Here is a 27,023-nt window from a genome sequence, read left to right as displayed (position 1 = left end):
AACCAGGACTGAATCAGGACTAAACCAGGTCTAAACCAGGTCTAAACCAATACTGAACCAGGAGTGTTGGGACGGGCCCAGACGTGCGCCTGTGTAGACTGTCGGGTAATCAGGACTGAGACCAGGACCAGACCATGACTGACACCGGGACCAGACCAGGACTGAGATTGGGACCAGACCAGGACTGACACTGGGACCAGACCAGGACTGAGACCGGGACCAGACCATGACTGACACCGGGACCAGACCAGGACTGAGACCGGTAGTGAAACTGGGACCAGACCGGGACTGAGACCAGGACCAGATCAGGACTAGATTGGGACTGAGACCAGGACTGAGACTGGAACCAGACCAGGACTGAGACCAGTTTAAACCTGTTTTAGTCCTGGTTCAGTCCAGAATCTCAGTTTAACTCATGTAAACAGGAAAAGTCCGTTAACCGTTTTGTCCATTATTCATTTAAAAACAAAATCGAAAACTGAAAAGAAAAAAAAAAAACATTATAAATTTTTTCATTTTGACAAATAATGTAGAAAATTGTTGTTTTTTCATTTTCTTATTTTTGATTTTATTTTGAAAAACAAATGAACGAATGATACACAGATTTAGATCGACAGGTCCAGTGCAATATTCTGTGGATTATTGCAGGTAACGCTATAATCTCCATGGAAACAAGCACGTGGCAGATTCCCCCCCTTCCATAAAAAGTTACATAATGCACCTTTAACTTTAAGCCCGGCGGGTGCAGTGTGGAGTGTGGATTGTGTTCGCTGGATTCGACCCACAGACCTTTGGTTTATAAAACATTCTAACAACTGAACCTCAATCTAACTCAAAAGAAACAAAACAAAACCAAAAATACAAATCAAAAAAAAGAAAGTTTGTGTGTAAAAGCCTTTTGAATTTCTAACAAAAAGCGTAATTCCAAAATTGCTGTTTCCACGACAACATTAGTCAAGCTCCAACATGTGACAGCACGCATGGACCCGAACTGTGGATCGCAAACACAGCACACTCCAACTGTTAAAAGAGCCAAAGTTTGAAAAAAAAAAAAAAAAAAGTAAAAAAAAAAAAAGAAAAACCCAAAACATGCAATTTTATAAAGCACTGATTTAGCTGTTTTAGATTTTTTTTTTATTGGACTGATGTGAAAATAAACAAACTGCAAATATAGTTCACGAAGTTCAATTATAACATTCATCCACAAAAAAATAAACGTGAAAGAAAATTGTGTTAAAATAAAAAAGCAAAACACAAATCACTCCCATAAAAAATGAAATTCTAAAAACTGATTCTGCATTAAATAGTTTTAGTTCACAACAATACCTTAAATTTTAGTGTTAATTATCTAAAAACTCATAAGAAAATGTTTAAAAGACACAAAAAAATTCTAGACAAAAAATTTACAATCCCAACTTCTAAAATTCGGAGTTTTCTATTTAAAACTTTGCAAATATTCAGACAAAAATTATAATATTTTTACCTTCTTTTTCACGTAGTACATCCTCGAAAGCTTTTTTCTCTCCGCTCAGAAAGGTCTGAAATTGCACGAGCCAAAAGCTGGACTCTGCATCGCTCAAAGAAGTCGTAGTAGTAGTTTTAAATCGACAACCGGGCAACAGCGAACATGACCCAGCGACTGACAGGGACCAAGGTGCGGAGAGAGAGAGAGAGAGAGAGAGAGGGAGAGGAAAGAGAGACACAGAGAGAGAGAGAGAAAGAAAGAAAGAGGGATGGGAACCCAAAAAATGGTATAGTGCGTTCTAATTATGGCATGCCCGGACATAGACAGGCAACGGCGGGGCACAAGTACACACACGCTCCCAAACACCTTGTGGAGGCCTGCTCTGAGTAAACACCACTGTCTGGGGCTGACACGGGGAGAGAGGGAGCGAGGGAGGGAGGGAGGAGAGAAAGAGAAGGGGGAGAAGGGAAAATAGAGAGAGAGGGAGAGGGAGAGGGGGGAGAAAGAGGGGGAAGAGGGGAGGAAAGGGAGAGAGAAGGGAACGGGGGATGGAGGAGGAAGGGGAGAGAGATGTGAAGAGGGGATGGAGGAGGGGAGAAAGAGGAGGAAGAGAAGAAGAAAGAGAGAGAGAAGGGAAGGGAAGGGGGGAAGAGGAGGAAGAGAGGAGGAAAGGGAGAGAAAGAGGGGACAGAAGGGAGATAGAGGAGGAAGAGAGGAGGAAGGGGAGAGAGAAGTGAAGAGGGGATGGAGGAGGAAGAGAAGAAGAAAGAGAGAGAGAGAAGGGAAGGTAAGGGGGGAGGAGGAGGAAGAGAGGAGGAAAGGGAGAGAAAGAGGGGACAGAAGGGAGATAGAGGAGGAAGAGAGGAGGAAGGGGAGAGAGAAGTGAAGAGGGGATGGAGGAGGGGAGAAAGAGGAGGAAGAGAAGAAGAAAGAGAGAGAGAGAAGGGAAGGGGGGAAGAGGAGGAAGAGAGGAGGAAAGGGAGAGAAAGAGGGGACAGAAGGGAGATAGAGGAGGAAGAGAGGAGGAAGGGGAGAGAGAAGTGAAGAGGGGATGGAGGAGGGGAGAAAGAGGAGGAAGAGAAGAAGAAAGAGAGATAGAGAAGGGAAGGGGGGAGGAGGAGGAAGAGAGGAGGAAAGGGAGAGAAAGAGGGGACAGAAGGGAGATAGAGGAGGAAGAGAGGAGGAAGGGGAGAGAGAAGTGAAGAGGGGATAGAGGAGGGGAGAAAGAGGAGGAAGAGAAGAAGAAAGAGAGAGAGAGAGAGAGAAGTGAAGAGGGGATAGAGGAGGGGAGAAAGAGGAGGAAGAGAAGAAGAAAGAGAGATAGAGAAGGGAAGGGGGGAGGAGGAGGAAGAGAGGAGGAAGGGGAGAGAGAAGTGAAGAGGGGATGGAGGAGGGGAGAAAGAGGAGGAAGAGAAGAAGAAAGAGAGAGAGAGAAGGGAAGGGGGGAGGAGGAGGAAGAGAGGAGGAAAGGGAGAGAAAGAGGGGACAGAAGGGAGATAGAGGAGGAAGAGAGGAGGAAGGGGAGAGAGAAGTGAAGAGGGGATAGAGAAGGGGAGAAAGAGGAGGGGAGAGGGGGGAGGAAGAGGAGGGAGAGAGAATAGAGGACAGGAGAAAAGGGGGCAAAAGGGAGATAGAGGAGGAAGAGAGGAAAAGGGGGGGAGAGAAGTGAAGAGGGGATAGACGAGGGGAGAGAGGAGGAAGAGAAGAGGAAAGGGAGAGAGAAGGGAAGGGGGGTACAGGAGGAAGGGGAGAGAGGGGGAAGGGGGGATAGAGGAGGAAGAAGGGTCAAGAGAAGGGAAGAGGGGATAGAAGAGGGGAGAGAGAGGAGGAAGAGAAGAGGAATGGGAGAGAGAAGTGAAGGGGGGTAGAGGAGGGGAGAGAGAGGAGGAACAGAAGAGAAAAGGGAGAGAGAAGGGAAGGGGGGTAGAGGAGTAAGGGAGGAAAGAGGGGACAGAAGGGAGAAAGAGGAGGAAGCGAGGAAGAAGGAGTGAGAGAGGGGAAGAGGAGATAGAAGAGGAGAGAAAGGGGGAGAGTGGGAAAAGAGGGGGCAGAGAGGGGGGAGAAGGGAAAAGAGAGAAAGAGGAGGAAGAGAAGAAGAAGAAGAGAAAGAGGGGATAGAGGAGGGGAGGAAGAGGGGGAGAGTGGGTAAAGAGGGGACAGAGAGGGGGGAGAAGGGAAAATAGAGAAAGAGGAAGCGGGAGAGGGGGCAGAAAGAGGAGACAGAAGAGAGATAGAGGAGGAAGAGTGGAGGAAGGGGAGAGAGAAGGGAAGGGTTGATAGAGGAGGGGAGAAAGAGGGGAAAGAAGGGAGAAAGAGGGGGAAGAGAGGAAGCAGGGGAGAGGGAAGGATGGAGGAGAAGGGAGATAGAGGAGGAAGAGCGGAAGAAGGAGTGAGAGAGGAGAAGAGGGGATGGAGGAGGGGGAGAGAGAAGGGCGAGAGGGGGTGGAGGTGAAAGAGAGGAAGAAGAAGAGAGAAGGGTGGAGGGGATAGAGGAGAGGAGAAAGAGGAGGAAGAGAGGAAAAGGCGATGAGACAGGGAAAGAGGGGATATAGGAGGGGAGAGAGAGGAGGAAGGAGAGAGAGAAGGGAAAAGAGAAAGGATAGAGGAGGGGAGAAAGAGGAGGAAGAGAGGAGGAAGGGGAGAGAATGGGAAAAGAGGTGACAGAAAGAGGGGATAGAGGGAAGGATATAAGAGGAGGAAGAAGGGGAGAAAGAGATGGGAAATGAGGGGACAAAGAGGAGGGAACAGGGAAAATAAAGAAAGAGAGAGGAGAGAGAAAGGGGAAGAGGAGGCAGAAGAGGAAAGGAAGAGAAAAGGCAGCGGGGGAAAGTATAGAGATGAATAGAAAGAAGAGGGTTAGGGTTAGGAAAAAAAGAAGGAAGAGAGCAGAGTGTAAGGAAACAGTAAAAAGGGAACAGAGGGAGAGATGTAGTAAGAGAGAAGCGATAGAATCAGCGATGAACAGAAAAAGAGAGGAAGAGAGTTACGGCGTTTAAAGAGAGGATGACAGTCAAATAACACGTTAGGCCACGAGGTGAACGGTTAAAGCAGCAATTTGGGTTCAAAGAAAATCAAGCCTTACCAAATGTATAATAACGCTCAAGTTCACGTCAAAGCCTCAGCCCGTCTGACCTCAGGAGCGCGACGAACGACTCGGATGGGACGCTGCAGTTAATATCACGGGCCACAGGGGGCAGCGCTGTGCTCCGAGTGCAAACAAACCACTTTCTGCAAGTCCCTTCGCCCACATCGGTAAACTAAGCCCTAGACTGCGGTGCGTGTCAGTGTTAGTGGTGGTCAGAGGGGCTGATGGCACACTTTCATCAGTCTGCCCCAGGACGGCCGTGGCTACAGTAAAAGCTTAACACCATGACTAGGACGTGAATAAATATTGAGCAAAATTGTAAAAGGACAACGCGAAAAGTGTTTTATAGAACATAAAAACATGAAGTACTGTATTTTTTGGACTTATACAAGTTCAGACTGACAACTCTAAGAGTGTTCAGGCTAGTAACTGTCACTGGAGTGACTGTGCTGGAAATATGCAGCTGAAAACCATTTGTGAGTTTCAAAAGTTTACCGTCTTGTTCTTTTTTCCTGAGGTAGTTTTGGCAGAGCTTGGACTTGTGTTTTGTTATCTTCAGTTCTTACCTTTGTACCATTTCAAGCTCTTCATTGGACTTGCAGGACTTCAATTGCAATAAATAACTGGAAAAATTAGGGTGTTCTAAAACTTTTGACCGGTAGTGTATATTACAGATTTTACATGTAAGTTCATCAAAAATATAAAAGGCTCTTGAAAAAAACTGTCTCTTTTGACAAATAAAATAAGAAATATTAAAACTGTGCGCAAAATTGGAGTTAAAATGTAACAGACGGTACGAGCAAAGAAGCATATACTCAAAAAGTACATGGCCTTCAAACATGTATTTGCCCATATATTCAATACTCTCTCCCCCGGGTACTTTTGCCCCTGCTCTGCTGTCCCCGTGTCAACTGTCCCAAATCTAATCACCAGTGTTTTTGTTCCACAGAGGAGGGGAGAGGAGCAGGTCAACGGCCCAGACTCGGTGCACCGTCTCTGGGTTACGCGAGGATGCAGGCCTGGGCCAAAGTATGGATCTATACATGGACTCAAACAACTCTGTGCGTATGGGGTAAGACAGGAATTGAAGTGGGCTCAGTCAATAAGAGAGAGAGGACGTGCCAAGGTTGTATAAGTTTATGCAGATTTGATGTATGTTTGCGTTATATCCAGAGGCGGATTGAAAAACAAATGTACTGAAGTAAGAGTACTGTTACTTCATCATGTTGCTCAAGTAGAAATATAAAGTACTGGTCAAAAATAAGTGAAGTCAGAAGAAACCTGACAAATATTGAGAAATATTTTCGTGATCTACTTCAAAACTCTGGTGTACTGAAAAAGAAAGTGAGCAAAATTTACCAAAAATTGTTGACGGACGTGTCTGATAACACAAATCATATAAAACAAGAGCAATCAGAGAGAGCAACCTGGTCCCCCATGAGTCATTGGTGGGGTCAGTTCATCACCACGTAAGCAGTTTGTGAGGAGTCCAGTCCATATTACATGATCGTTATATCCACAATGTAATGTGTGTATCTGTACAGGCCCATGAACATTTGTGTGATATTGGTCACACATGAGAATGTCTGTGTTTACCAGCGTGTAACAAAAATGTAATTTTTCATGAGTTCTGTATATGCTAGGTGTGTGACTATAGATCAGTGTGTTGTGTATCACCAGAAAAACAAGAAATGGAAATTATTTTTGTTCCAATTAGAATTTTAACGACATACCCTCAAGAGAAAGGAACTGTTATAATTAGTGATTATCTGGAAAACTATGGATATTTTACAATACAAATGCATAAAATTATAAATATAACAATTTTTCTGAGATTTTGAGACCACTCCCGTCGCTCTACCTCGATCTTTCGCGGAGTTATGACCACAAACACATATTTGACCTTGGTTACCTTGACTGGTATCAACCTGTAACATCCAGTGTACCCCGGTTATGTGTGTGCCAACTTGTGTGATGATTGGGTGAATATTTTAGCCCGCATATGGTTCAGAAATTGCCAAAACTGCCTATCCTTTATAACGGCGTGACCTTTCAATTGACCCGTGTGACCTCAAATGACCTCAGATCATCAACAGACTTTTTTTTTTCTGGCATCAGGCATGGGGGCTTGACCCACGTACCAAATTTGGTGACAATCGGTCCATAAATGGCGGAATTATCGCAGGTAGACACACACAGACACAAAGGGTGAATACAAAACCTGGTCAAACCTTCAGGGACTAGGTAACAGCAGTGAGAAATGGAAATGAATGTGACGTTGAATGATGATATCTGGGAGAGTGTTTGTTGTCATAGAGGTGTGGGAAGTCAAATTTGGAAGGACTTTGACTGGAAGGTCGTATTAAGATTCTTTAGAACCCCGCTGAAAACTTTTATTTTGAAATGTAGTCTTAGTGACAAATGTTAGAGGAATACATGCATCAAGAATCTTGGACTCTCTCTCGGACAATGCATACTGAGAAGGATTTTCCGAAAAAGTTAGCATCAAACCGCCATGTTTGTTTTCCCAGAGGGATGCGTCTATTGACAAAGTCGATGTTTTCAAGTCTTTTGAACCATATCGCTTTTGTTTCTGGTCCTTTTATGGTCATAATTTAATTTTGGGATTTGGACATCGTAATTGTGTGGTTGTTGGATGTCCTAACCACGGAAAACGGCTCAAGAAATTTTTTGCAAACTCCATAAATGTAAAAGGGAATCAGATGTGTCTGACTGCAAACCTCCGTTCAAACTGTTTCCTTTCACAACGGAACTGAAAAATAGTGCAAGGCAAAGGCGATGGGCAGGATTGATCCACGGGAAGGACGAAAAATGAAACCTTTGTCCGCTTAAATCATTCTGGGTTTGCAGCGAACATTTTATATGTGAAGCGCCATCAAAGCAAAATCTCGATCCCTCGCTCCACCTTGGTTACAAATTTAAAATGTTAACGCCAAACCAAAAGGCACAAGCTGTTCGCCAAGAAACAACTTTCACTGGAAAGCGACCAAGGATTGATGAAGAAGTTCTACAAAACATATTGGCTGTGGACCTGTTGATGGACCCAAAGATCTTTTTGCTTGATACATTTCCTGGTTGTCTCTCTCATAATCAGTGCTTTCTGTTGAAGATCCCATTCTACTGGCTGAAACCTGAAACACCGGCCATTGAACAGTGGAGATCAAAAATCAGATTAGTTTATACAATGGAACTGTTAACAGGCTCAACTACAGCTCAAGGTGCCAACTTCTGAAAAGAAGTGGGGCCCAATTATTGATTTTTTCAAATAAGACACTTATGCCCTAACATGCCTTTTTTTTTAAATTCATTTTACATTTTTTTTCTTTTCTTCTTCTAGAAAGGGGGAAGAAAGGCGGAAAAAAAGTAAATATATAAATTGTGTGAAGGCCCGGTCTCAGGACACTGTTGATGTGAATTGATTTGTGGCAATAAAAGTAAAAAAAAATAAAAATAATAATAATTAATAAAAAAATAATAATAAGTGAAGTAATAAATACGTATACATGGTGCACTGTGTAACTTTTTGGTTGGGGGTCCGTCACCTGTTTGTTTCTATGGAGATTGCTCATTGCTCTGCCTGGAATGTTCCGCAGTATGACATTAAACAGCTCTACCTTACATTTATTCAATTACAGGTGGTTTTATTGCTCAAAAATACCTTGAAAAACAGGGATTCTGACTGTGAGCGGGGTCACCTCTCCACAGATCTGACCTGTAACTTGGTCTGGTTTGGTCTCCATGAAGATAGGAAGGTTTAAAGCCATACTGTGAAACATTCCAGACAAAGCAATAACATCACCATGGAGAAAAGCGTTTGACGGACCCTCCACTATAAAAGTTACACAATGCACCTTTAATATAATGGACAGACAAAACCCTAAAAGCTTGAATAATATGATGAAGTATAGAGTTACGTTCAGACCGTAGCATCATTATTGAGTGAAACTCCTTCGCATGTGAGAGCAGACAGAGAAACATGTCAGCACATGCAAATTTAGCCAAAAGTTCAGCTTTTCCAACTCAGGTATTTGACGTGGGACGCAAACAATTGAAACTCACCCAGGAGGTGTTGGACGAGCCTAGACACACGTCTGTATGACAGTGACCGCCCAACCCCCGGATCCACCAGGAAATTTATCATTCATTTTTTCCCACAGACTTTCCGAAAACAAAACAATTCTGAAATGATTTTTAAAGCTTGCTCAGAGCTATGAACTTTGTGGCAAATAATGACCCTGATACCAATAATTTTATGCTTTATTTTAAAACAACTTTATCAACAACTGTGTTATTAAAGGTACAGTTTGGAATTTTGGACATAGGACTTCATTTCCTAGTGAGCCACAGCGTTGGAGACGTGTGGAGACACTTTTTAAAAAAAATAATCCATCCAGTCCTTGTATTTGCAGAGGTCGCTGGTGTTAGGCTAGTGCATGTCAATGGTCATAGTTATCCTGCCACTAAAAACACTTGCCCACTCCACAAAACACCCGAAGAAAAATCTATTATTACACCATCTATTATTACACTAATAATTGCTCTAAAATTATGTTGTGTTCATCATGTAGCCTGTGTGTGCGATACATTATCATCTTGCTTGTCTTGAAACTGAATAATAATAATAATAATAATAAGTAGGGCTGGGTATCATTCAGAAGTTTCCGATACGATACATACCTCGCTACAGTGAGTTTTCGATTCAATACGATTCAATACGATATATTTCAAATCAATTCGATACAGTTCAATAAAAAAATAAAGGCTAAATCATGTGATACTAAAAGTCTTTCTTGTGCAAAGTGAGTGAGAAACACAAGCATTTAATCATCAAAACAGTGAAAATGTCAAATGTGTCGCATAAATGAGTTTCCTTCCTGTGAACAAGCAACAAAACTGTAGCTCTGTTACAAAATATTTTAGTAAAATACACCAAAATCTACTCTTGGCAATATATTGATTCAGCAGCCCACAATATCAATACTGTATCATCACATTAAACGATACGATATATCGATATTTCAATATTTTTCCACACTCCTAATAATAATTGTGATAATTATAACCATAATACTATTCATATATTTTGTTTTTATTTTGTTGTGCTCTGTGGTTGCTCCCTCCCCCCCAGTTCCGGTAGTGTCCTCACTTTTGGGCCTTTGTCCTTACTTCTGGGCCTAAGCGTCTTGTCGGTGGTCACCCTATTACCAAATGACATCACAAGTGTTTCTGTGTGATCCAAAAGCTCAGCCTAAATATACAGGTTTTGTGTGAATGAACAAAACACAACTCCAGGTCTGTTTGTGGTGAGGAAACAGCATTATAACATCGATCAGAAAATAGCGTAATATGGGCTCTTTGAGTACAGTTCATGGCTACTCTACCCGCCTTTGCAAACACCAAACTAAAGACGATTATTTTTAGACTTATTGAAAAAAAGCTACTATGCAAATGTAAACAGTTCCTCCTCCCATGTGCAGGCAGGTGTGTAGAGGTGTTCTATGGGGTGAGACATGGACTCCCAGGTGTGGAGCGGTGTTACCTGTACTATAGAACAAGTCCAGACAGAACCCGCAAAGAGCCAGCCCTGCTCCTCTCTCCGAGCTCCCACCTGCACTTCCAGTAAGCGGGATGGACTCTACAGTACTTTCCCAACCGGGGCTATGGAGAAAGTGAATAGTGAGCAGAAAGTGATAATGGGGACACATCTGGCTCCATCGATTCTGGTTCCAAATCAAAGCCAGAATCGAAAAGCGACGGAAACCCTTGACTAAACCTCTGACAGCTATTTGTATTCAAATGCAAAATATGGAATAACATAATAATGCGAAACAAAATGTGCCTGTCCCGCCGGACAGAGCTGTCAGCGCTCAAAACCTCCGCATCAAATCTGCCAAAGAATGTGTGTGTGGTGAGTAGAATGTACTTTTGCCTGCGTATCCCAAACGGTAACTGTATCGTTTGGTTAAATAAAACCTAAAGATGTTATGCAAAATGTGCCTTCATGAAACCAAATCTTCCCCATCATGATCACAGAATGTTTCAAGTGAAGTAGCCCACAGTAGAGAAAATGAATCACCTCAGGTTTACAAATTAGCATCAAATAATCGAAAGTAACTAAGTAACTTTTACACAAATTACATTTTGGGGACATCAGTGGGGGCAGTTCATCACCACAGAAGCAGCTTATGAGGAGCCCAGCCTATATCCCGGTTATGTGTGTGCCAACTTGTGTGATGATTGGGTGAATATTTTAGCCTGCAGATGGTTCAGAAATTGCCAAAATTGCCTATCCTTTATAATGGTGTGACCTTTCAATTGACCCATGTGACATCAAATGACCTCGGATCATCACCAAACTTTTTTTGCAGCATCGGGCACGAGGGCTTGATCCATGTACCAAATTTGGTGACAATTGGCTGATTGGCTGGTGTCCAGACTTGCACTTCCGGGGTTTTTGCGAACTAGTGTTTTCCGATTCCTGACGTAGTCGCTGGAGAGAAATGAAATTGAGCGAAGGCACTAGGTGGCGCCAGCCTGGCTAGAGAGTAATAGTCACTCAGCCACTGTGCTGCCCATAGACTGTATCAAGATTAAGGGAGCATGACGTCACCCATAGCGTTGGGCTCCAGTCAAATGAAGCTCACGAGGCTAGCAGTTACAGGGGTGTATTTGGAGTTCTATTTCAGGAATAGGAATTTATTTACGGAGAAAACAGCAAATTGAAAACACCAGGATTACATAGAGTAGGTTAATACAAACAGTTTGAGACCAAAGTGATGAGGCTCACAGCCACAGTTGCAGAGAGAGGGGACCATTTTTCAATGTAAGGCCAATCAGAGCCATAGTCGATGGAGCCGGAAGCGCCCCCATGCTCACTTCCTATTTGGAACACATGTCCATGGTGCTGTCTGATCCCGAAGTTCAAAAAGTTAAAATTGTTTGCATTCATATGAAAAGAAAATGGGACCAAATTGAGCAAAAAAACAAAAGCTATAGGAACCTCTGTACGCCATGTTAGAAGTGTCCCCTACAGGCACCCATCCAAACTGTCACTCACACACAAGCCTCATCCTCTAAACGACAACAGTTAAGATGGACACCACACCTGCACCTGTCAGAGTGAGTCAAGTCAATCAAGAGGATTTACAATGGCAGGCGGGACGGGAGTGACCAGTATCACTAACGCTCATGTGATAATAGTGACGGTCAGCTGCATTTACTCAGATCAGTGTAAAAGAATAACAAATAAAACAGCCAAAAAGTGCATCTAGTCAATGTCCTTTCTCATATATGTCCCCTCTCATTTGTCCTCTGTCCTACCACTTACGATGTACTTACGATGTAATTGTAAATTTTTCAGTTATTGTCACATACTTCCCACAATCACAAACACTGAACAGAATAGAAATACTTAACAAATGAAACTGAAAAAAAAAAAATAATAATAATAAGTTAGTGCATTTCTAAATTAGCTCTGCATGTAATAAGTGACATTTTTATTTTTTATTTCCCTGTATTTTTGTCTATCCTATCTCCTCTTAGTGTGTAGACCAGGGGTGTCAAAATGTCAAATTCACAAAGGGCCAAAATTAAAAACTAGGACTAAGTCGTGGGCCAAACTAAATATTTACTGAAAATTTTCAGCAACATCTGCATGTTTTCTCTTCTTTTGAGATATGTAATGTTAAACCTTTTCTTATTAAAATAAATGTTTAATAATAGTTTTGCTTAAACATTGAATCCAGAACAAGCATAATATAAAATAATAACAACAATTTAAAATAAATAATGTCTCTATCTCTATCTGTAGCTGGCAGGCAGCTCTAATTCATATTGGATATGATCTCGTGGGCCAAATTTGGTGCCCGGGCCTGAGTCTGACATGTCTGGTGTAGACTATTTGAGTGAAAAGGCCTCTAAAAAAGTGTCTAAATGCTGCCCCCTTTTGGCAGAAGTGCAGAACGAGTCTCTCCAAAAATCAACTTGTAAGATGCACGAGTTATGCCACGTTTATATACGTCATGCATTCTGACTTTAAAATTATACTAGAAAAATATAGTATCCAAACAGATGTGACACTAACTGAAGTGTTGTTCTGTGAAGTGTAGGAGGTGATTGGAAGCTTTGCTTCATCCATTCTCTTTTCAGACCTATTTAAGTCTGTATTGTTGTTATTATGTGAATTGTATGTGCAAGTTTGAAATAACTAACTATGTAATTATGTTCATTTAAATTCTGAAAAACGCTTACAGTTAGTAACTTATTTAGCACTCATGACAAAAGATTATCATGGTGACAATTATTAGAATTATATATTTAAAAAATTTTTTTTTTTAGTTTTCAAGAAGTGGTGAACCCAGAAATCATTTACCACCAAACTTATTCCTGGGAGTCCTTCAATTATATCCGCGGATCTCGCTTATCAGATGAGGCAGAGATTGACATCCACTGACATCCTTAGAATTTCATGTCCCTCAATAAATAAATAAATAAATAAATAAAACAATATTTGGGGACAAAAAAATTAAATAAAATTACATGAAGCTCCAACCAAAACAGGACCCAATCAGTCAAGCAGCATAAAGCATGGTGACTTACCCCACTGCAAAGCATCTCCTGTCCCACCAAAACGTCCGCCTCTACATGAGTGTGTTTGGGGCCACGATTCGTCCAACTGTCCTCTGTCCTCGCCCCTATATACCTACCACCTAAGTCCTACCACCTAAGTCCTACCTCCTAAGTTCTACCTCCTAAATCCTCGTTTATGTCTTATGTCCTACCCTCTTCTCTCCTCTGCACTTGCTTAATACAGATACCATGGGCCCTTTACGCGTCTCTCCACATCTAACTACTGTGCCTCCCTCCTCCTCCCCCTCCATTTTGTGTGATGACTCTTCATTAACGGGACAGGCAGGCCCAGACTTGTCCTGGAAACACTACATCTTGCAATATTCCACATCAAGAGACCATTCTAGAGCTGAAGATGATAAGAACTTTCGCCCAAGAAGTAAATCACTGCTCTAGTTGTTTTGTTTTTTTTATTGTTGTTGGATCCATTGGCAAGACACTCGGCTTTGGTTGACGGCGGCTGCTGAGGCCATAGGTGCGGATTGGCAGCAGTTTACATCAGTTATGGAGACTTTACATTGTTACATAGTAAATAAAGGTAATGTAATACTGTGTAACATTCCAGGCAACATCTCCATGGAGAAAAACTGGTGACGGACCCTCCACCAGAAAAATTACACAGTGCACCTTTAGATATTTCATTCTACTATGTATTTATTGCAGCTCATGTTTTTAATGGTTTTCGATTTTAGATCATTTGTCTATAGCGTTATTAACTCAGATGCATACATTAGTTTCAATATTATCGTTTATGTAGCTGATGAAGTTGTCAGTACGTTTGTTTTCATGATAATAAATCAGAAAATTATGTATTATCTTTATTTGTTCAAATATTAAGATGTGTCAGAACACCACTGTTATTAATTTGATATATTTTATTTGTTACAATGATTTATCTTTTGAGTCATGTGACCTTTTAGCCAGGCTGCCACCACCTACTGCCTCCACTCAATTTCATTTCTCTCCAGCGACTAGGTCAGGAATCGGAATACACTAGACGGTTTGCAAGAACCCCAGAAGTTGTAGACCAGACACCGACCAATTAGAGAAGTGCTGTGAAGTCATGACGTCAAACTCAAGCGTCTGTCTGGGTCTCTTTTGTGGTACAGCACAACAGTAAACAAAGCGGTCGAGATGGGTGTAGACAAAGACACATATTCTGTGTTGGCAACGATTCCCGAGATCGAGGATTTAAAGCCGGAACAAAGAGAATGTTTGGTGAATATTATCAAGGTGAAAGACGTTATTGCCCTTCTTTCTATGGGATTTGGTTAAAGTAAAAAATAACTAATGCTGTGAGGTTAGACGGTTTCCACAAAGTGAAACCAGCTGATGAATCAGGCTAGTGACCTTTAACCTTGCCTTGGAAATAAACAGAGTGAAAAATAGGCTCTATTCACGCTTATGTCACAAACCAGGAAGACGCTTGGAAACATGTGATTACAACTTCCGGTGGGCTCTGTTCGCGGTAGTAAGTCTGGCAAAATCTCGGAAAAATGAAGAGATGCCCCAGTTTTCTTCATCTAAATGTCACTGTAGGGTTCTGTTATGTTCGAATCAACAGTTACAACCACACCTCAGTTTTTGTCATTTCCCCACTGACACACAACTCCGAGCGCACTGGGTACATGCGATTAGAAAAGACGAGGCGCCAAATTCAAGATGATTCCAAACAGCAGATATGTATGCAGTCTTCATTTTACCACTGATCACATTTTCTTCAGTGGGTTTGATCACAGTCGGTCACAGTCAGTTGATTACATTCGGTCGGTGAGCCCAGTGTCATCGCATCTTTCCAAACGTCTTCCTGGTTTGTGACGTAAGCGTGAACAGAGCCTATTGTAGCCGCGAAAGAGAGAAAAAGACAGTAGAAAACGTCAAACTCAAAAGAAAAGCGACTCAGCTACCACTGGTGGAGCAAAGATGATGACGGTAAATGTTCTTTTTTATGTATTCATTTTTTATTTTTTATTTTTTTAAAGGTGAGCAATTTTCTCTGTCTGTCTTTATTTTTAGTTTTCAAGATGTTCACTGAAGTTTAAGATGAACAAGAATAAATACTGACACACATGATCATCAGTACAGAGCGTGAAGTCCTTTTATATGTGACAAAAACCAGTGTAGCTTCAGTTTCTCATCTTTATTTTAGGCCTTACATCAACGGGACATGACTGTTTGTCCCGTGATGTGAGTGTGTAAAGATTTTTGTGAGTAATACCTGCCCAAACACACGCAGATGGTTCTGTGTACAAGAAGCATGGGGTCTGGGCTCCGAGCTCATTAGTCCCTCCTCCTGCGCACATGCCCCGCCCCCTCACTCCCCCCGTCCTCTGCTGGGACTCAGGAGAGGGAAAATCAACCACAAGAGAGGGAACAGGTATGGATTGATTCATCAGCTTTGAATCTAGTCTATACATGAACTAGTGTTGTAGTCAAGCCCGCACTAAACGAAACCAAGATGAGTCCGAGACCGCAGGGTCCCGAGACCAGGACAAGACCGAGACCTCTAAGGGTCGAGACCGAGACAAAACCAAGACTTTTAAAGGCAGAGACCAAGACAAGACTGAAACCACTGCCCACTGAGACCAAATTAGAACCACCTTTGTCATTTCCAACATTTATTTGTATTTTACAGATATTTTGGCATATATATGTCAATGTTTTTAAAAAATCTATTTCCATTTGATCTGATTAATGTTCATTTAAGCATAAAATAAGCCAAGCAAACTGTACTGCACTGAAACAGTCTGTGCACCTTTTTTGGACCCTCACCCACAGTTTGAGCGCCTTCAAGACCGAGACAAGACCAAGTCCAAGCGCCTTCAAGACAGAGACAAAAGCAAGTCCACACGCCTTCAAAATTGAGACAAGACCGAGACCAAGCGTCTTCAAGACAGAGAAAAGACTGAGTCCAACTGCCTTTAAGACTGAGACAAGCCCGAGACCATGCGCCTTCAAGACTGAGACAAGATCGAGACCAAGTGCCTCCTAGACTGAGACAAGATCAAGACCAAGTGCCTACGAAACCGAGACAAGATCGAGATCAAGCACCTTCAAGACCAAGACAAAAGCAAGTCCAAGCGCCTTCAGGACCGAGAAAAGAGCGAGTCCAAGTGCCTTCAACACCGAGACAAGATTGAGTCCAAGCGGCTTCAACACCGAGACAAGATTGAGTCCAAGCATCTTCAACACTGAGACAAGACCAAGTCCATGCACCTTCAAGACCGAGACAAGACCAAGACCAAGTGCCTTCAAGACTGAGACAAGACTGAGTCCAAGCAACTTCAAGACCGAGACAAGAGCAAGTCCAAGCGCCGTGAAAATGGCAGTTCATCGGCCAAATGAACGAATTTGAAAATAAGCGATTAAAGATTTCTAAAACATGCATGAATCACTCCAACAACTTCACTGAAAAGTCGATTTTGCTTAATAGGTCTGCTTTAAAGGTGCACTATCAAAGTGTCACTATGTAACTTTTTGGTTGGAGGTCTTTCACCTGCTTGTTTCCATGGACAGAGAAAAGCATTTGATGGACCCTCCAAAAGAAAAGTTACACAATGCACCTTTAAACTGTCTGCAGTGGTCCAAAGTTATTCCTCACTTTCCTCATGCATTCCAAGCATCCTAATTATACAAAAAAAACTTAGTTACCATGACGTTGTCGTTGATGTCCCTCATGTGGTAGACCTCCATGGAGACGTCTGCAGAGGAGCGGTGTGGCCCCGAGGAGCTGCTGCTGCCGGGGCCCAGTGCCCTGTCTCCAGCCTGTTCCTGTCCTCCAGGAGGCATCTCAAAGTATGTGCTATCAGGCTCTCTGAAACAGGACAGAGACCAAAAATATGAAAAATGAAATCTAGCTGTAGTTTAGTCCAGGTCTAGATCCAGATTTTGTCCAATTTTGTCCAGGTTTACTTCCAGAGTAAATTCCAGATGTAGTCTTAGTTTAGTCCCGATTTAGCTCTAGATTAAATAGATTAAATCAGAGTTTAGTCCAGGTTTAGTTCCAGGTTTAGTCTTAGTTTAGTCGAGGTTTAGTTCCAGATTTAGTCTTAGTTTAGTCCAGGTTTAGTTCCAGATTAAATCCTAGTTTAGTCCAGGTTTAGTTCCACATTAAGTCCTAGTTTAGTCCACGTTTAGTTGCTGATTTTGTTCTGGATTTAGTCCAGGTTTATTTCCTGATTTAGTCCTAGTTTAGTTCAGGTTTTGTCCAGGTTTAGTTCCAGATTTACTCCTGGTTTTGTCCAGGATTTGTTCCAGATTTTGTCCTAGTTTAGTTCCAGTTTTAGTCCTAGTTTAGTCCAGGTTTAGTTTCAGATTACGTTTTAGTTTAGTCCAGGTTTAGTTTTTGATTTAGTTCCAGATTTAGTCTTGGTTTAGTCCAGGTTTAGTTCTAGATTTTGTCCTAGTTTAATCCAGGTCTGAATGTTGTTTTTAAAGCCATTTCATATAAGTTTTTGCCAGAAAACTGACTAAAATAAATGCATATTGTTGTATTTTTTTCATTTTGGATGTTTTTATGCACTGAAAAACATAAACGTAAATTGGCTTGCATCTCCACAAACGTGACTCTTATTGGGCCTGGAGGATGATCTCTTCCTTGCTTGTTTTCCATGGAATCTTTCGGTTATAATCGTCCACAAAAATATGACATAAACCTGATCTATCACCATGAAGAAATACTGTTTTTGAACTTTTCATTCCCATCCAAAAACTAGTACATTTTGTTTTGTGTTAGCTGCTATGACAACAGCTCTCATTTTTCATCATTCTGAAACTTACAGCGAGCTCCACAGATGATCAAACGTGCCTCCCTCTTCAGCGGCTGTGCTCTGGGACATCTTAGAGGAGGGGTAGTCCGGAGACAGGCTTCTCACTCTGCACCATGCACAGACAAAAAAAAAAAAAAAAAAAAAAAAAAAAAAACATAAGTGGAATAATAACAAAATAACACCGTCAAATTAACTCCAGTTTCTTCCGAGCACAACATTCTTATCCTCCACTACGTCCTCTCAATGCCCCGGCTGATATATTGATGGAAAGTCTTTGCATTTATATCGACCAAGCACATTCTGCTATTTTTTATTTATTTTTTGCTTGAGATCCAGAATGCACTTCTTCAATATTTTACGAAAACGTAAATCAGGGACACACATGGTTCATCTTTATTAAAACAAATATGGCTAATCATGAAGAAAGGGAGGAAAATGATCACAGAGGACCGAAAAACAAGGTGGATTTCTGCAAAATCGATGAGGGAAGGGCTAAACTCTCTTCTCATTTCACCTCGTCTATTAATCTTACACTGAAATAAACTCATCTGATCATCTGCAAGATCATGTTTTGTTTTGGGTCAGGATTCAGAGGAGGGAGTGGGGACCAGACTGATATCCTCCTCTGTTTTATTCAGTCATTTTGCAGCACTACAAGACAGAACTAAACACAGACTATAACCCCATGGATCACGACCGAAAGGGTTTAGGCTGAAGTCAAAAGTACTTATAATGCCTAAAACTATTAAACAATGACAGCATTCCAAGAAAGAAAAGCAGTGAGTGAACAGCAAGTTTGCATTTACAATTTCACTTATGACTTACTGTATATATGAGACAAAATATAAATTAATACAGACAAAATTTAATCCATAATTCATTCATTCCAAAGCTCTATATCTTTCAAAACATGAAGCTTTTTTTAAAGGATTCTACAGTGTTAGACTTTTTAAAAAAATCATCACTCAGATTTTTCCATAAACTGACCCCTCAATCACTTTTTTCTTAGTTCTTATCTTCATTTTTTTTTTTTAAAGATGCCAGTTTTGTTTTCGTTAAAGAAAGGCACTGAGAAGGCACTAAATGTATTGTTTATGATCATATCAATAAAAGATAATGTTAAGGAAAATGTTAAATAAAAGCATGTGTTTAGTTGTTGTGAAGACAATGGATCTATTCTTCAAGGTATTTCTGTAAAATTTGATTTTTATATTGTTTTTTTGAAGTGCACCAAATTAGTACAAGCTTTAATTTTGTCATTTAAACCAGTGTTTCCCAAATGCAGCAGCAGATCAGATGCAGCATTCAGTCTGTTTCTGTGCTTTGTTTTCATTTTTGTGAGCACAGAAAATTTTGATTCATACAAACATGTAGTGAAAGGAATAAGCATAGAAACACTGGAGACACTGAGAACAAGATATTCTGATGAAATGCTGATCCAGAAAGACAATAAGGTCACAGAGCCATGTATACAACTGTATATCACAGACCTACATGCAGATCGTGACAAGGTGGTCCCCCAAAAAATCTCATGTGACCCACCTGAGGGTCGGGACCCTACTGGTAAACAATGATCTAAACCAGAAGTGTCAAACTCAAATTCACAGAGGCCAAAATTTAAAACTGGGACTAAGTCGTGGGCCAAACTAAATATTTATAGAAAAATTTCAACCACATCTGCATGTTTTCTCTTCTTTCGAGATATGTAATGTTAAACCTTTTCTTATTCAAATAAATGTTTAATAATAGTTATGCATTGAATACAGAACAAACATAATATAAAATAACACAATTTTAAATAAATAATGTCTCTATAGCCTATCTGTAGCCGGCAGGCAGCTCTAATACATATTTGATTTGATTTCGAGGGCCAAATATAATTATATCAAGGGCCAAATTTGGTCCCTGGGCCTGAGTTTGACATGTCTGATCTAAACTATTCCATAAGTCTACTCCACTTCTTGTAACATACATGCTTTTGAGATTGGTTCAAGAGAATTTCCTTTTAAAACTCAATTTTATCCAATAAAACAAGTAAAACTTGTATTAAAGCATTAAACAATACAATGTCCATCATTCAAAAATAAATATCTAAAAACATAAATGCAAAACTGTTCCATAATCATCATCAGTATTTAAAACAATATTGTATTTACAGGCATACTAATAGTTTACTGGTTTAAAATCTAAATTGGAATCTATATTGGTCCATAGCCATTACATATTTTTTTGTTTAAACATTAACTCTCAAAAGAAAGTGCTAGAATTCAAATCAGGCACCTGGAAATTTTTTTCTAGTGTAGTGTACTGAGTGTGTATTGATATAATTTAGTTGAGAGGAAAAGGAAGCGCTGTCCTCTCCTCTCCTCCATGTGTGATCGCACCAGCGCGGTCCCCGGGAGATGGCTCCTGCATCAGGGGGCCGCGGGGCGTGCGCAGACCTGCCCGCCTCACCTCGCGCTACATCATCTCCTCCCGTGACCAAACGACACCGCGCATCTCCATTACGCACTCCTCTCCATTACGCACGAGCACCAATACCTCACAGTAACCAAGCAGATCCTCGAGTACATCACCATTTTACGCACGTCAAATAAGAAACATGATCAGGTTCATAACTCTTTTAACAATTTCACAGTCCTAAATCTTAATTAACAAAATAATCTTGATGTTCAGTAGGTTCAGCCCAGCACTATCGCGTATTGGTTTGGATGACGCACTTGCGCAGGAAGGGCATCCAGCGTAAAACACCTGACAAATTAAACTGCGCTGTGGCGATGCCCAGGGAAAAAAAATAAAAATACAACTGTTGTAGCCTAATCTGTTCATTCTGGCACTGATACAGACTTTGTTTAAGTGTGCGTAACCTTCTGAATACGCACTGCTCTATTCCAAAAAAAAAAACTGTAACAAATATTGTACGTCTTCGTTTAGTAGAGTTGGATACAGCGGAATACGGTCCATTATCCTGCTGTACATAACTAAAACACGAAATTAATGACACTTTATTTTGCCTGCCTTCACCTGAGTAAACACAGAGTAAAAGACCATAATGTTTAACCTTCTGAGACCTGAAGAAAAAAGCATATTTGCAATATATATTTTCGTGATTTTCTCTCTATTTGGAGGTAAATGAACACCTTAGCGTTTAGATTTTGTTAATTTTATTTATTTTTATTATTAATTCTATAACATGTCCTCTGTAATGTATGCCGGGGACATTTTGGTGTTACATTTGTGTGAAGTTAACCTAACAAAAACATCTTTTTCGATCCTTTTTTTGTTCATTTCTGATAAGCTTCTACAGTTGCCTCAAAAGGTTTTTAGGCTCCCTTTTAATTTCTTAATTTATTTTTTTGTCATATTGCAGGCACAAACTAACTCTTTTTGAGTTAATTTTTTATCCTGGACATGATAGTACTGTAGCCTATAATCCCCCAGCCCTATTTAAGCAAAGGAACCATAGTCCACCCATTAAGAGTCTGTCTCAAACCACTTAAAAGACAGACTGGTTCACTCAATGTCCACTATAAAGCACACAAATGAATGGGGCGGGTCTCAGAAGGTTAAAGGTTCTGTATTACACAAAACTGATTCTTGTGAGCTTTAAAACGTGTTATAATGGTGTTACCTCATCAAAAACAAACCCAAAGTTAGTGTTTTGTTCCATTCACATATAGCTTGATGTCAGTGACACTACTCTTCCTGGGGTCCACAACACAGAACAAGCGCAAGCAGAGAGAGCAACCTGGTCCCCATGAGGCATCGGTGGGGTCAGTTCATCAACACAGAAGCAGATTATGAGGAGCCCAGCCCATATTACATAATCGTTATATCCACAATGCAATATGTGTAGCTGTACAGGCCCATGAACATTTGTGTGATACTGGTCACACATGAGACTGTGTCTGTGTTTACTAGTGTGTAATGAAAATGTCATTTTTCATGAGTTCCGTATATGTTAGTTGTGTGACTGTAGATCAATGTATTGTGTATCACCAGAAAAAGAAGAAATGGAAATTATTTTTGTTCCAATTAGAATTTAGAGAAAGGAACTGTTATAATTTGTGATTATCTCAAAAACTAATATTTTGCTATACAAATGCATAGAATTATAAATACATCATCATTTTTCTGAGATTTTGAGACCACTCCCGTTGCTCTAGCTTGATCCTTTGTGGAGTTATGACCAAAAACGCAAATTTGACCTTGTTTACCTTGATCTTCACGTGACCTTGACCGGTTTCAGCCTGTAAAATCCAGTGTACCCCGATTCTGTGTGTGCCAACTTGTGTGGTGATTGGGTGAATATTTTAGCCTGCAGATGGTTCAAAAATGGCTGAAACTGCCTATCCTTCATAATGGCGTAGTGTTGGGAAGGTTACTTTTATGTATTCCCCTACAGATTACATACACCAAAATGCAGTTTGTAACGTAATCCATTAAATTACTTAAAGTGAGTAATGTAATCTGAATACTTTGGATTACTTAATATTGTCCTGCTTTTTAAAACGACATGAATGTAGCGACCACATCCTGATAGAGAAATTATTTTTATATGAGGTCACTGCTGCCTTCAATTATGTCCACCTACTGTTAATTGTCATATTGTTTAGACCTGGTTTAGTCCTGGTTTAAGACTTGGTTTTAGTCTTAGTTTAGTCTTAGTTTAGTCCTGCTTTAGTCCTGATTTTAGACCTGTTTTTAGACCTAGTTTAGTCCTGTTTTAGACCTGCTTTAATCCTGCTTTTAGACCCGGTTTAGTCCTCCTTTTAGTCCTGGTTTAGTCTTGCTTTTAGTCCTGGTTTAGTCCTGTTTTTAGACCTGGTTTAATCCTGGTTTAGTCTTGGTTTAGTCCTGGTTTAGTCCTGGTTTTAGTCCTGGTTTTAGTCCTGGTTTAGTCCTGGTTTTAGTCCTGGTTTAGTCCTGGTTTAGCCCAAAATGTGAAAACAGGAAAATACTGCCATGTAATCCATTTATTTCAACAAAGTAACTGTAATCCAATTATCTCTCATGGAAACAGTAACTGTAACTGAATACAGTTACTCATAATTTGTACTCTGATTACGTAACTCCGGTACATGTAATCTGTTACTCCCCAACACTGTAATGGCGTGGCCGTTCAGTTGACCAGTGTGACCTCAAATAACCTCGGATCGTCACCAAACTTTTTTTTTTGTCTGTGTGTGTGTGGCATTGGGCACAGGGGCTTGAACCACGCATCAAATTTGGTGAGAATCGGTCCATAAATGGCGGAATTATTGCGGGTGGACAGACACACAGACACACAGGGTGAATACAAAACCTGGTCAAACCTTCGGGGACCAGATAACAATAACAAATGAGGCACAAACAAAGCAGTTACACAAAAATTTAAATCATAAAATTATTTCTGAAAACAATACATTACTGATTACTTGCAAAGGGCTATAAAATAGTCCCTCACTTCTAGTAATACTTTATTATTAGTCTGTCTACACGTTCAAAGCTCAAAATGCTCAAAATGTCCACCTTGTGATGTCATGTAGTCGTAGTTTTCAAGTTTACACCCACACCTACACCTTTAGTTCAGTAGAAATTTGCAATTCCAGGGCTGAAATAAATCATCCAAATGATTGTAATGAAGGTGAAGTTTAAAAACACAGTGGAGCACTTCCAGTATTACCACATGAAATCATAATGAGGAACAAAGAACTCATCCTAAATATCAGACATGTGGGACCAAGTCGTTGTTTTGCAAGTCTCAAGTAATTCTTTGACCTCAAGTCCGAGTCAAGTCCCAAGTCTTTTATCTTTTATCAAGTAAAGTCTCAAGTCCTAAAAATAGTGAGTCAAGTCTGGCTCAAGTCCAAGCCACGACTCAATATATCAAAATATACAGGGTTTGTGTGAATGAAACACGTAGTCTATGTTGTTAGATGTGGAAACAACATCATCATAGACCAGAAAATATCGTAATGCTCTTTAATAACGCACCACTGCCTGAGTTTTATCACACTTTAACCCACAAAGTGACTGGAAGCTGCCTGTGCGCCACTGCAGAGCCACATCACCCCGGCAACACCTCACCACAACACAAACTGTGGCAAAGGTACTTAGGCCCCATGTGAACGCTTTTAGATGACCATCGTGACCGTGACCCTTGAACCCAGCGCACAGACTCTAGTCACTTATCAGCAAACTTCGCTCCCAGTCAATTTAAGATATAGTTACGCAAACCTGTCATGTGATAATGTTTTTGTTTTTTCCACTTCACGCAAAGGACCGCTTTTACGCACGGATATAAGTAATGTTTAGTGAATCGAAACGAGCACTTGTATGACATATTTAGCCGATTTGAAATGTTTCTGTGACCTACTGTGTGTAAGGTTGCTTGAAATAAATCGATTTTTGGCGAAAGGGGGAAATAAAGTTCTTTCGACGATAAAGAATTCAATATGTTACACTAGATTAAAAATGTCAAGGGTCATTGCTTTTAACTTAACAAAACGTGGAGAATAATTTGACTAAAAGTTTTACTCGTGATCGACCTTCTTATGAAATACAACACTGACTAGACTATATAGTTTATATCTGGCAGAAGAAACTGGTTAAAGATAGACCTGACTTTGACCTATCGATGAACCCACACGTAAATATGACCTGCATACTCTCAATTTGCTTACGTAAAACGTGCAGCCTGTCAGTCTATTGAATTTGGACATTATTATTCATTTAAATACATATATTCGACTGTTTTGAGCAAGCAAATATCGATTATTTTAATGTTGTTTTATATTGTCAGGACCTGGCCACATCTGACTGTAAATTCGATCGTAAAACAGACTTTTTTTTTCTGTTTTGTTCCAGATCTTCTCCAATATTTAAGTCCCGTTCCAGATCTCGCTGGTTTAGTCTGGGTTTGCGAAGCAGCAGGCTCGTAGGCCGTGGCCCTCTCTCTTTCTTTCTCTCTGCCGCCTCGATGCGCGCTCTTTCCCCTCTCCCCATCTCTCCCATCGGCCCCAGCCGAGAGACGCGACAGGTTTACGCCTAATTGGGATTCCTCCTGGACCGATTTTTTTCACTTACCAGCATCGCGGGGTTGCGCTGGGAATGTCTTTTCAATAAACAGGTTACAGATAAAGGCCTGTGAGCACGGATTGCGCAAAACTGTGGTCTAAACGTGCGTAATTGCTAAACTCGCTGTAAAAATCGTTACATTTGTTTTCAGTGATTATTGTCTACAGTTACAAAAAACGAACAAGGCAAAATAATGGGAATAATCGTGACTAATCGACTGTTAAAATAACCCTAATCGTATTTTCTGAATTGTTATCATCATATAGACTATACAGACTTTAAAACAGATACAAAAAGACTACATTGTTAAATCATAGTCATAAATACAAAGGAAATAGATAAATACAAATAAATATATACAAATATTAACAACAATAACATGAGTAATGCGTAATGGCACTAAACAAAGACAATATTTTTCAAAGCGTTGCGTAATAACAACACAAAATAGACCAGAGTCCCGCGTCCATCAGCTCTTGTCATCACTATCAATTTATAACCAACAGAAACCCATTCTTAAATGGTCATTCAGTAATAATTCTCAACATTTTCCTCGTGAACTGTTGACAAAGCGCTGTGCTCAGGCCTACGTGTCACACAATAGATGCCTGCGCCGTTGTTTGCGCTTCACCTGTGCCATCACCTGTGTCCGCTGTGCCAGGTTACGCGCATCCATGACAACACACGCACAGCACAAGGACACGGTGGTCCTATAAACATCGAGCCATTTCACTGCAATAGTTTCAGATGAAATGTAGACACACGTTTAAGGCCTTTGAAATTTGGCTATTTTTACATTAAGAAAATAAAAAATAAAAATAGATAGATCTGGTTGACATAGCGTGCTTGGTTTAATAGCCTAAATACGCACGAGCAATGGGTGAAAATTAGAAAGAAATATAGAGAAGAGAAGAAATGGGGCTCTCGCCGTGTTAACAATTTATAATTTTAAACTTTTACGCACTGAAAACAAGAATCCGCAAGCCTGAGTTTTTGTGTCTTTATTTTACTTCTGTTTTTCAACCGAGTGTAACACAAATAATGAGGCTTATTTTTGTCGTGTGATAGTTCAAATAAGCCTATAAAACAATTTCTTAGAATCCAGAATTGCACTAATAATCGTGCTCAAATAGCAGGCCTACCAGTTGTCACCATCCCGTGCGTAAATTACGAAACGAATTGCTAAAACAACACAGCGTCTGCCTTTAAACACGAGATTAAAACACGTACCTGAATATTAGTTTTATCCCAATCCAATCCAAAAAACAATGGGATAACGTTGCTCCAAAACAGCTTTCAGTTTACTGCGCAGAGCATCGAGCAATCCTCCGTCAAACGACAACAAAACATCACTACAAGAACGCACTGTTTGGATAAGATAACTGTAAAATTATGGATTTTTCCCCCCCGAAAACGCTCAGTTCCGATCAGGAAGAAAAGTGATTTGCATGCTGCTGGCCAGTAGAGCGAAGTGTGAGCCAGAGGGAGCCCGAGGAGACGCTCGTGGCAGGAGGCGGTAGCGCGATTTGGGCGCGTTTAAGCGGCAAAAGTGTCCCCCTCACAGCTGCCGCAAAAAGGCTCTTACGCACTGACAACCGAGGCTATAATCAACATAATTTTTTTGATTGGCTTTTTATTAGACTAATGTCATCATCGTGGGCATTTTTTTCACAATTCTTTAAACCGAAGCAAAATTGGCACGAATGTTGCTTCGGCTATAACAATAATTAATAAGCCCGATTTGCAAGATCTCAGATGACATCATGCAACATTAAGCCTGCATTGTTAAGTAAAATTGAGACAAACAAAGCCATCCTTTTCAATTTGCAGATTTTGTGTAAGAATGTGGCTGACTGGCCTATTTGAAAGCGTCGGCCTTCTTAATTCGACAAGATTCACGAAATTGCGATCATACAATACTCGCTCCAGCAGCCTCCTTCTGAAAAAGTGACTGGTGACACCATCATCATCATTCTATCAGCAAAACAACGATATA

At 40.6% G+C, this 27,023-nt stretch overlaps 1 protein-coding gene across 2 annotated transcripts in view; it reads right to left on the bottom strand.

The window, feature by feature from the left end:
* tp73 (tumor protein p73) overlaps window positions 1-16,952 on the bottom strand; it is a 63,621-nt gene extending 46,669 nt beyond the window's left edge. The window contains exon 1 of one of the 2 annotated variants that reach the window (XM_020933022.2): window positions 16,851-16,952. In XM_020933022.2, coding sequence (XP_020788681.2) covers window positions 16,851-16,892 — 42 coding nt within the window. In that variant the 5' untranslated portion in view covers window positions 16,893-16,952. Of the gene's footprint in view, window positions 1-1,483; window positions 1,604-16,850 lie in introns of those variants that run through there. The other variant, XM_055165710.1, reaches the window with a different exon arrangement.
* Window positions 16,953-27,023: the final 10,071 nt, after the last annotated feature.

The sequence above is a fragment of the Boleophthalmus pectinirostris genome, unplaced genomic scaffold (assembly GCF_026225935.1).
Source record: "Boleophthalmus pectinirostris isolate CB_2022bp ecotype Guang Dong unplaced genomic scaffold, ASM2622593v1 HiC_scaffold_8, whole genome shotgun sequence".
NCBI lineage: Eukaryota > Metazoa > Chordata > Actinopteri > Gobiiformes > Gobiidae > Boleophthalmus > Boleophthalmus pectinirostris.
Note: the sequence above shows the minus strand (reverse complement) of the source record. Positions and strands in the feature narration are given on the sequence as shown.